This window comes from Bactrocera neohumeralis, chromosome 5 (assembly GCF_024586455.1).
Source record: "Bactrocera neohumeralis isolate Rockhampton chromosome 5, APGP_CSIRO_Bneo_wtdbg2-racon-allhic-juicebox.fasta_v2, whole genome shotgun sequence".
Classification (NCBI taxonomy): domain Eukaryota; kingdom Metazoa; phylum Arthropoda; class Insecta; order Diptera; family Tephritidae; genus Bactrocera; species Bactrocera neohumeralis.
Window position 1 is genome coordinate 5100894 of NC_065922.1, and position 11840 is coordinate 5112733.

At 36.5% G+C, this 11840-nt stretch overlaps 2 protein-coding genes across 2 annotated transcripts; one reads left to right on the top strand and one right to left on the bottom strand.

Moving 5' to 3' along the window:
* Window positions 1–2485: 2485 nt before the first annotated feature.
* LOC126760395 (uncharacterized) lies at window positions 2486–4876 on the top strand. The gene is made up of 4 exons (XM_050475993.1): window positions 2486–2895; window positions 2969–3091; window positions 3221–3352; window positions 4764–4876. The coding sequence occupies exons 1-4, from the start codon at window positions 2602–2604 to the stop codon at window positions 4845–4847; spliced, it is 633 nt and encodes a 210-aa protein (XP_050331950.1). The 5' UTR covers window positions 2486–2601; the 3' UTR covers window positions 4848–4876.
* Window positions 4877–5168: 292 nt separating this feature from the next.
* Window positions 5169–11325, bottom strand: LOC126758151 (tetraspanin-9). The gene is given in 6 exon segments (XM_050472243.1): window positions 5169–6210; window positions 6213–6254; window positions 7418–7576; window positions 7638–7832; window positions 7906–8097; window positions 11199–11325. Coding segments are annotated over 6 exon segments (780 nt in total). The 5' UTR covers window positions 11262–11325; the 3' UTR covers window positions 5169–6081.
* Window positions 11326–11840: the final 515 nt, after the last annotated feature.

An 11840-nucleotide genomic window follows, 5' to 3' on the forward strand; every position in this document is an offset into this window, starting at 1 on the left:
CCCAAGAGAACGGCTATGAGAGAAGTTTTCTCACTTGCGTGATTATTATTCCCGTCCTGCTATGTATGACAACACATTGAGTCGACGTTCCATCCTCATTATTCCTTTGTCGATTGGTTATGAGTTTTCGCATTCGATGGAACGATGAGAAAGGTTCTATACGAAATTTTAATATTTTTCACTGAATTAAAAGACAGCGACTACGCTGGCTAGGTCATATCTTCCGAATGGACGAAAACACTCCAGCTCTGAAAGTTTTCGACGCATTACCCACCGGGGGAAACAGAGGAAGATAAAGACCTTCACTTCGTTAGAAAGACCAGGTGGAGAAGGACCTGGCTTCTCCTGGAATCTCCATTTGGCAGCACATAGCAAAGAGGAGAAACAACTGTCGCGCTGTTATTAACTCGACTATAAACGGCTAAGCGGCGTCTACGCCAGTAAAGAAGAAGAAGACTAATAAAAATCACTGGAATTAATTCACAACTTCAAAGAGAATTGCTCAATTCATCTATCAATGATTTTTTTTTTTTTGTATAAGACGAGGAAGGTTTAGCAGAGCAAGTACTCCCGCTTAATTACAGCTTTGAAATTTGCTCAGTATCATCAAGTACACAGAAGATGCATATACTTTTACCATAATTCTTTGCCAAAATATCAGTTCTGTGAATATTCTTCTGCGCATTTTCCGAGTTTTATCCGAGTATAACCTTAAGTTTTTCATTAACACACACAGTCAGAGAACTTTGCAAAAACTTGCAGTTGGGAAGCAACTGTGTGACTTTTCTATTTACAGAAGAAACCCTTCAAATGATACATAAAAATATTTTGTAATCAGACTTTAGACATGTCTCACAAAATGTACTGTTTCTATCACACCGATGCTGTCTGTTAAAAGTGTGTTCACTGTATATAGAGTAAATAGAGAGCATTCTTTTATAAAGCTCGCAAAAACAAGCTTTCTTCACAAAAGTGCTCTTTTAAGCTCACACACTCATCAGCGAACTTAAACCAACAGATAAAGTCTGAAAGTGCAATAAAAATTAATGCCCATCAGTTTGCATGCCTAGGTACCTAAGCCTGTTAAGAAATATGGATTATTTGAAAAAAAAGACTGCAATAGAAATATTTCAAGAATGACACTTGAAGAATAACCATCATTAAATAAAATTTGCATTCAGTGGAAATATTATATAATGATTTATATGAAACGGATTTTAATTTTAAATGTTATTACATCACTTGCCTTTAAATAGAAAACAATTAAATGTCAGTCCCTCAATTAAGCATTTAAAAGCGCTCAACTAATGAATGAATGCAACAAAATGCTCGAAACAAACACACTCATCAGCATGAGAAAATGCAAAGCGATCATCATGATGATCACGACGTTCACAATTAACACGATCGTCATGAAGTAAGTGATCATGAGCGCCATGATCTTCAAGCTTCGCGCTCTGCTCCGACGCTTACGATGCCGCCGAGGCAAACCAGCTGATTACACAATCGCAATTTGCATGACCATATGCAGTGACAACAACAGCAGCAAACTCCATAGTAAAATAAAGCTGTGTGTGAGCGTTTATTTACATAAATACATATATTTGGGTGTGTATTATATATCGGACAAATATAAGAGTGATAAGGTAAGTGAATGAGACTCCAGAAACGTATTTACATAGAAGCTAAAGGTAAAATGCAGAGAGAGAAGATGCTTTGGAGAGCGTAGCGATAGTTTGCAGCATACGCAACTTGTTGACAACAGAAATCATGTGTGAATTCCGCATTTCATCACAACTGTAGATGTATATATACATAAACTCCAACATATGAGTGTAAAAAAAAGCCACACAGTCGGTAAAGTAATCACGATGATAATGACAACGATGGCGCATGAATGACCTGTTTTCGTTTAATTTCGTTTAAGGCAGAGATAGTGCTCATGAATGACTACTTTTGGTCAAACTGCTTGATAATGACAGTCACCAGTCCAGTGGGCCACTGGAGCAGTATTTCTGCGGTTAAAATTTCATTTAAAACTTCCACCAAAATTGTCCGCCGACTGCAAGTCATTGCATTTCCTTCCTCATTTCCAACTACTTTCAGCAACCTGAAACTCCAGCTTGTTACGGATGCGAAACTTTTCGAAGCTTGGTCAGTGGGTACACAGCGCACGCGCAAGCGACTTCATGCATACACATATGTATGTGTGTGTGTTTGTTTGGGCAAATAGTAAAGTAATGTGATCGTGTTTAAGCGAGCAGCTGAAAGCCAACTTTACAATAGCCTAATAACAACAACAAAGAAGGCAAAAAAGCATTACATTTTCGAAACTGCAATACCATGTCACTAACATACACACAGGCATATGTGAACCTCAATGTATTTACCGAAATATATTTACTGTGTGTGGCAATGTCCAAGTCGCGGGCCAAGTCAATAAAACCGTTGCCTTCAGCGGCTCAGTCGAATTTTCGTGCTTGAACGTGCGCATGCGCATGCGCTGTAACATCGCAACAGTTATCGCAGAGAGTAAATACTTCATTTTTTTTATAAATTTAATTCAGTTAAATACGCCAAATTGATTTTGAAGGGCTTAATATGTTGCCTATTGTGACACAGTTGAAGATTTTCTTATTGCTCTTTGTGCTGCACACACAAGCGCATCCGATTACCAACAGCAATGATGCAGCGCTTGCGCAAACCGCAGTGGACAATACCAAGCTTTTGTTTGAGGTCAATGGTGGCTCCGTCCAAAACACGCCCATCGCAGAAGACACGGCGACGGCTGGCGACAGTAGTCCAGACTTTCGCGTCGACGAAGCGCAGCTGGCGGAGTACACGGTGCATTCACAAGCCGAGGAAGGCGGTAGCAGCAGCTCTGGTGGATTTAGGGTAACTTGATGCGCTTACAAGCCGTCATGCCATTTATCGACTTTTCTAATAATTCCACATTGTATCGTGACAGATCTCTTTGTTGCCGTCGCAAGAAAAGACTGCCGAGTCGGTAAATCTGGAACAAGAAGGCATACCGTCAAAAGTACTTAGCACATATGACAAGACCCAGAAGAAGGTGGCCGATTTGACCAATGTGAGTATGAGTTTAAACACACATAGCATAGAAACCAATTATTAAAGTCAATGCTAAATTGCTGCTTGGGAACATACATACATACATACGTAACATTACAAATACATGCAATTTTTTTGGTTTCTGCAGCTGGAACCTATTGTGGACACCATTAGTGAGCATGAGAAATATGGCAATAACGGTGATATGTTTGATGGCATAGCGCGCTCAATTGTGAACGGTTACGAGGCTTTTTCGAATCTCCTCAACGCTTTAATACAGGTGAGTGAAGCTTTTATTTTGACAATTTTCAAATATAACGAAACAAGTATATATTTATAAACTTATACACATGCACAAATATTCTCTCTACGTACGAGAAGACTCATTGAATTATTCATGCATATATGTGAGTATTTATTGAGTTAACTGATAAGTGCAGTAAAAGCTCATATCATCTGAGCTTATATCGGTAAAAGTTCAGGCAAACAAATTATAATTAAATAGGTCTAAAATGTTGATGATAACAACTCTCCATGTCAAAGGGAGAAAATCAATCTGAATTATATATATTTACATATATAATATGCGTTGGCAGTATAAACCCGTACAGGATCATCTGAAGTGAAAAAATACGTGTTTTAGTTAAAACCTTAACTTAGAACTTAGACGAATGAAAATAACTGAAAATTAGATTTTTGGTTTTGAAATATTTTCAAAAAAAAAATAAAATTTCAGTGAAAACATCGCGATTTTTTTTTTTAAATTGTTATAATCGAAAAAAAGATCCTTCGTCCAAGTCTTTAAGAATGGTATCTCAAAGACCTGTGTAAAGATTTATGAAGATCGGTTGAGTAGTACTCGAGAAATCTTGTCATTCGACTTTAAAAACACAGTTTCGAGAAAAACGCGTTTAAGGACGGTTTTGCCTAGCTAGCCTCGAGCGCTCAAGTTCTCAAGCCTGTATCTCTGATTTAGGACAATATTCTAAAGCTAATGTAGAATAGAATAAGATAATAAACAAAATCGATTTTTGGAAACCCGTTAACCCAAGTAACCCCTTAAATTGTCCGCGTAGTTGGTAATACCTTCAAAAGAAGCTACAGATTTGTCGAAATCGTCGATATGCGCTTACTATAAGATAAAGCTGCAGTACAAACTGATCGATAAAACTCAAGTCCTCGAATGAGAACTTTTTTATTTCTCAAGGTTACCAAATTCGGCATAAATTGTTGTTCCAAGCAACCCTATAATCTTCAAACAAATGGTTAAAATCGGTTCACTACAGCATATAATAGCCATTCAAACTTATCTATCAAAATAAAGATCATTGTATACCTTTTGTACCATAAAAAATGCAGTTGTGAAGGGTATTACGCTTCGTTACTTCTTCTTTTGTATACTCTAGTTATTTACTGTAAGACAAGGGAAGCTAATGAGACTCAAAATCGCATTCAACAGGAATTTGGGAGTGATTGTGATTCAATTTTGCCTATGTTTAACCACTCCCCATCAAAAATATAAACCAAGTGCACTATTCAGAAAGTTTTGCACCACATGGTCCCCTCCGCTTCGAACAATTATATAATACCGATTCGAAATCAGCTCAGTAGTTGTGTATTCTTAATACTCACCAAAATAAATGAAAAACCAATGGCTGACATTAATTTCAAACAATTCTATATCTTTGTAGAAACCGAAGGATATCGCTCGTTCTATTTCGAAGGGCATTACGGCACAGCTGGATGTTATTGGTGGCAAAATTGTTGGATTATGAAAATATCCGATTTTATTATAAAGTTTAAATTTTACTTAAGTTAGAAGTAGTTGTTGATTGTTTATATTATTTTTATTGTATTTTTAGTTCTCAATAAATAATTTATTAGTTGTATTAACATATAATTGTTGTTTTTTTTTGGTTTAGGTGGATAAATTCTATAAGACAAGCAATTTTAATTTATACTAAGCAACTTGTTTTGAATAATAAAAAATTTTTAGAAACAAAAATGTCAAAGCAAATCAAATAGGAATGTTTTAGTATTATCAAATCGATAATAATTCTAAAATTGTATTTAAATGAAAAATAATATGAAATGTGTTCACTTTTTATAACAAATGCAAGTAATTTTTTCTTCGAGCTGTGTGTAAATGTATGCTGAATAGTCTTAAATAAATTATATATCTTTTTTGTATTTGTTCAAAAGGTTCTGGATATTATATAGTATTTTTGAAAATAAAATTTAAAAACAAACTCTAATCGGCTTGCCTACGATCATTACTATTGTGATCTACGCTCCTCTCAAAAATTTAAAGGGAAAGCACAACAAAGAAGGAATACGGATATCTAATTTAACTGATATAACTTATTTATATTCTATTTATATTTGATTATAACAGTTGTTTGTTCGATTCGCCACTTTCCAAGAACAAATCGAAGACAACTTATATCAAATTGGTGCTTTGCATATTACTTAATATTAAAACATACTTTAAAGTCCAATTCTACACTTATAAATCTAGTAATTCAATTTACTTTTGAAACCCACTAGATCAACGCTATAAAGAGTTTAAACATAGATTATTAATAATACTCGTATTTTGTTGCAAATATCTATTACGTATCTTAACTGGCAGTTTATGCAGTTGATTTAAATAAATTTCGTCGCCCGTTCACTTATTTTTCCAGAAAGATTGAGTATTGCTCTCGCACATTAAAGAGTATCCTATAATAAATAGCCTACAATTGCCTACGCCAAACAGGGTAAGACACTTAACAAATATTTTTGGCACACTTTGCATACAAGTTAGCAAAAATTGTATGACTAAACATATCTTGTTGTTTTTTTTTTTGTTTACTACTAAATACATTTATCAAGTATTTTAGTTACTTATGCTATTCGTTTTTCATTGCATCAAATTCGTGTTATATAAATATCTTAATTAAATGTCTTTAATCAATAAGATATGATAAGAATACTATCGTTGCTCTTAGCACGCTGCTAAAGTCGGCTTCAGTCCTCCCAGCTACTCGTTCGGGTCTGCGGATCAATCGATGGCGAATAGGATTTGTATGTTTCAGTTTCACGTTTATGTTTAACGGTGCAGAACAGCAGCATCGATGTAATTAAGCCGAAGAGTTGATATTACGAACCAGGCTTGCAATGCCCAAACCAACAGCGCGGATCTAAAAGGAACGATATTCAAAAATGAGTGAAAAGAATGAAGCTGCTACCCTGGAACCAGGCTTGCAATGAAGTTTGGGAAATTTACGTGACGATGCCTTTCACTCCACCAAAAGCGCGCAATTTCGCTGCAAAAGATCGATTTTCGGATCTGAAATGGAAAATATTGACCGTCAAAAAGTTGCCAGCTTGAACTTAAAATTCATCATCAAATGATTTCGAACCATTTAAAAAAGACTGGCTACAAAAAGAAACTCGATGTTTGGGTACCACATGAATTTTCTGTGAAAAATTCAATGAACCCAATTAACATCTGCAATTCTTTGCTGAAACGAAATGAAATCGAACCATTTCTGAAACGAATGGTAACAGAAGACTAAAAGTGGTTCAAATACGACAATAATGTGCGAAAAAAGATCATGGTCCAAGCGTGGTGAAGTTCAACAAATGGTCCCAAAGCCAGGATTGACGCCTCGAAAGTTATGCTGAATGTTTGGTGGGATTGGAAAGGAATCATCCACTATGAGCTGCTCCAGCCTGGTCGAACGATTGATTCTACATTTTACTGTCAACAACTGATGAGATTGAAGCAAGCAATCGAAAAAAACGACCAGAATCAGGACAACGTTAGACCACACACATCTTTGATGACTCGGCAAAACTTGGGAGAGCTTGGCTGAGAAGTTTTGATGCATCCACCATATAGCCCTGACCTTGCACCATCGGACTACCATTTGTTTCGTTCAATACAGAACTCCCTTAATGGAGTAAAGTTGGCTTCAAGAAAAGCCTGTAAAAATTACTTGTCGCAGTTCTTCGCCGAGAAACCAGAAAAGTTTTACACTGAAAAAATATTGGCAAAAAGTGATCGACTAAAATGGTAGATATTTGGTTCAATAAAGTTCATTATGAATACAAAAAAAATAAGTTGAAGTTTGATTAGAAATACGAAAAGGCTTTTTCGACTACCCGCTACCATTAGCATCTATCATAGCTAAACATAGCTTTAAAATTAGTATTCATTTCAATTTCGATCAAATATTTTTTGAGAAAACTTGACAGAAATCAAATCACCTCGAACGATGTATTTTTCGAATATTAATATTCAAAAAATATTAACTATAAAAATAGTATTGCTTTTGTATTTTTCAACACGTTATACTCACTTCCCACAATCAACTCGCAGAAAACTATCTCCAGATCCCTCCGTCAATAAGCTACGCGCCTCCGATGGCCGACAGCACGATTCAGGCACCCAACGTTTGCCGCTCCACGACTGAATATCATACCAATCTTCATAAGAGGATACTCCGCAACATTCGAACTGTTGAAGAAACAAAATGTAATAATCAAAGTTTAACAAAAGCAATATTCGCAACATTTACAGATTGTTGCACACTATCCCAGATCGCGGCGACAGATGGCGCAATCAAACTGCCACGATCAGATGCATTATAATGACGTTCGATACCGAAACGCAATTCGTTGGCAAAGGTGCGTCCCAAACCGCCGCGGAACAGGAAAGCAATCGCACCGATTAGGAATTCACTCAAGAAAAGCATGACAATCAGCAGGAAGTACTGTGAAAAGAGCGTCAAAAATTTATCAGTTGAAACGAAACCATTTCGGACACTTCCGCTTCCGCCAACTTACCAACACCAAGAGACAACGCGATTGCACCCAAGCGCCGCAACAGCCGAAGAATGATACAACAAATCCGATCACACCGATCGCTAAGAAAATCGAGTCTGCGCTCAAGACCTGGTGATCGGGCAGCAGCGTGGCGTAGCCCTCGTACGACAGACGCAGCCACACGCCGACACCCAAGAAAGCACAGCTGCAAAGCTGAAACGATAAGGAAGCATAAACAATAGGTGAATGAAGCGAGAAAATAATTTTTACTTAAAAAAAAATACATTTTAATTTATTAGTGCGGAAAGGCAATTGAAATGCAAAGCAGCTTTGCCCAATTTTAAGTCGTTAAGGTCAATGTAGTGGCACGTCTGCCCGATATAATGCCGCCTTGTTGCTAAATTCGGCAGTTCAAGCTCTGCGTGGAGTAATAATGCAATGAAATAATAAATTCGATACAAAAATAAATAAAACAAACGCTTGGAGTGCAGTTTCGCATGTGTGGCGCTCATTAGCGGCGACGCGTCGACGGCGGTCATTGCAACAATGCAACTATCTCAGGCCGAAATAGTTATTGTTCACAGCAACAGGCATCACAAAGCGCAGTCTACGAAGTTTTTACAATGCCACAGCGATGATGCTGATGGCGGCTCTGCGACTATTGTATAACATATCACAGCACACTTAACACATTATCATATGCGCTCTGCTTCGTTAACTTATTTGGTGCACTATTGTTGTTATTGCCATGCTTTGTGTTATACCACAGTTTGAAAATCGGAAAACACATCAATTTCCGCTGCAGACGAACAGCAACAGCTCAAATCACATGCACACACACGCACAAAAGGTGAATAGCACCTCAGCTCGCTAGCTGCAATCAAGTGAATCGGCATTTAATTCGCTGTTGTAGAGCGTCAGCACAATTCCCATCACTCAGAAAAATTATAATTCAATAGATGGGAATTTTTAAGTTGGCATTGAACACATGATTCAGTTTTCTCGCTTTTGTCTCAGTGTTAGTATTGACTATTGTTTGCAGTTGTTGTTGTCAAAAATCTTAAGATTTTTCCCACAATGATTATCAAATAATTTATTATTACTAAAATACTCATATTTAATATTTTCTACATAAGAACTGTTCAAAAATTGGGTTGTCGATCTGAACAAAACTTATAAAAGTTATCTTGTGATGAATCCAAAGTTCTGATGACTGTGTGTACGCAAAGGAGTCCTTTAACTTTTTACTTAAGGGAATTCGGATCGGAAGAAGATACTTTAATATTTTGTTCATTCAACATTTCACCGCCATAGTCCAAGCAGGGTAAAATTGGTAGACTGATAATGCACAGAACCTAAGCAAATAAAAATAACCTTCTTATTGCAGGGATGCTAGAAAGTAATAAAAACTTGAAAATTTCTGCTAATTTGGGAGCAAAATGGGTTGTTTTGTTGGCTTATGTGGACGTTTCTTAATCTCCTTTTTAAACCTGGCAACCATATGATTAAAAAGTAACCAATCACTTCCCTTACCACCGTTTCAACCACAAACGGGTCTACGTATCCCGAACATATTTGGATTTTTATTCAGCCAAGGACTGACAACCGGGCATAATTTTCAAAATTATGTTAGGAATAATTTCAACAATAACCACCAGCATAGATGTTCTGGCTACATCAGATTCAGAGTCTGATTGACTGACGAACGACTATAATCTATATAAAGTGAATTTAAATTAGAGGAGAAACTTTAAGAAATACATTGTGACCGGGTGCTTTACCCGGAAATTGTAATTAAATTTACCGGGTAAATCATATTTCAAAAATGGTATTGGTAGGACTGTCCTTAATAACTATGGCAAATAAGAGTGCGATCTGTGTACATTAGCTGCTTAAGCCGTTGCACCTCAGTGGTGCGTTGCGATTTTTGCAATGGATAAAAATATCGAACAAAGATTTTGTCTCAAATTTTGTATTTATAACCAGCGAATGTGGGTAAAAGCTTACGGTAATTCGGTTTTATCCAAAACACAAGCCTACGAGAGATACAAAGCCTTCAAAGACAGTCGAGATATCGTTGAAGACATGCCTCGTTCTCTTCAACTGATCAAAATATTACAAAATATAAAGTGAAGGATAAGGTGATTGAAAATAGATAGGCAAGTGTTAGATAGATGGCAAGAGAGCTCGACATCTCTCGCGAGTCCCTTCGAATGGCTTTAGTGCTTATTTTGTGTATGAAATACTAAAGCTGAATTTTTCTCAAAAAGAGTACCGAAGACAAGGTCTCTTTTGGTCGCGCGAATTCTGATTCCACATCCATGGAGAGCATTATAACTATCGGTGAAACATGGGTTTATGAGTTCTACATGCAAACAACTCAACAATCATCGTAATGGAAGAAAAAAACGGGCTGAAACCAAAAAAATAAAGGTAATGCTTATTGTTTTTTTCGATTTTCGTGGTTTGGTGTGGTTGTTCCAGAGGTTCAGGCGGTCAATAAGGAGTTATGTTTCCCCGTATTGAGACGTTTGCGTGAGAACATCCGTTGAAAACGACCGGAATTATGGAAGAACAATTCATGGATTTTACACGATGATAATGCACCATCGCATCAAGCCACGATTGTGATCGAATTTAACGCCAAAAACGCAATGAATACCATCGATCAACCACCGTATTCACCCGAATTGAAATTTCCACCCCGTGGAACCCGTTTTTAGTTGATCGAAGCGATAAGTGCTATGAAAAGTATTTCGAGAACTGGAGAAATCGTTATCATAAGTGGGGGTTGAATGTATGTATATATTATTTTGCATATAGTATTCAAGAACTATACTGTGTTTTGGATATTACAGATGTGAATCATAATCATAAGTTGATGTGCTTAAGTTTTATTCGAAAAGGGAAGAAAGCCAAGAGTAGAAAATTAAACAAATTATATAACGAATATACATATATAGCATAGTCAAGCCAGCATAAAAGACGCTGAGGAAGACTCCATACAGGGTATCAACTCGGAATTTTTTTAACTGGAACCCGTAAGGAAAGAGAATTCGCGGCGCCAAAAATAATATGGAGAAGGTTGGTACTCTGCGAATAAGCTGACGCAAAAATCAATTGAGACGGCGGAAAAAGCACATCTTTCAATCGTGTTAGATGGTGTTACTTCTTAGAGATAATTACCACCAGAGTCCATTAACAAAAACCCAAAAAAAAATCCAAGTACCGAAACGTTTAGAGATCACTCAGCATTACAATAAAATGAGATGATTCTAAACTTTGATAATTTCATAATTTTTCAGTAAACTTACCCATAAAATTATATTGAGCCAACAGAACGTCCTTCGAATGCATGTGTATCCTGCATTTCCCATTTTGAATAAGTAGTTTTAACTGTTCAGTTTATATGTAGCTGAAAGTAACAGATGATAATTTATTGTAAAGTATTATAGTATGATAAACTGCTGAAGAGAAAAAAATTTGTTTGTGTTCAATTTTAGATAAGGCTTTAAATAAATTAAGAATTAGACTTATCCGCTCATATTCACTATTAAATAATATGTCTCGCTCCGTATATTCACAAAATAATGCTTTTAAGTAAATCTATTACATAAATTCTGTCCTCAGAAGTATAAATTCCTCGCAGCTATTAACGCTGACGGCACACACACGTCACTGAGCTAAGGCAATCAGAATAAGGTCAACTTACCATAAATTAACCCATAAAACATAAACAAATCATAATTGCGATTCCGCTACGATGCAGCAGCTGCCACTTACATGCAAACAAATGCAAATTTATGTGCGAATTTATAGAATTTAGAGCTTACGTAGATGACACCCTAAAACTGAGGAGTACTTACGCCCTATATGTTTAAGAGTGTATGCCACAATAGATAATATGATAATAGTAAAAAATTACTTCCGTTCAGTGAAAACTAGGGGTCTGCACT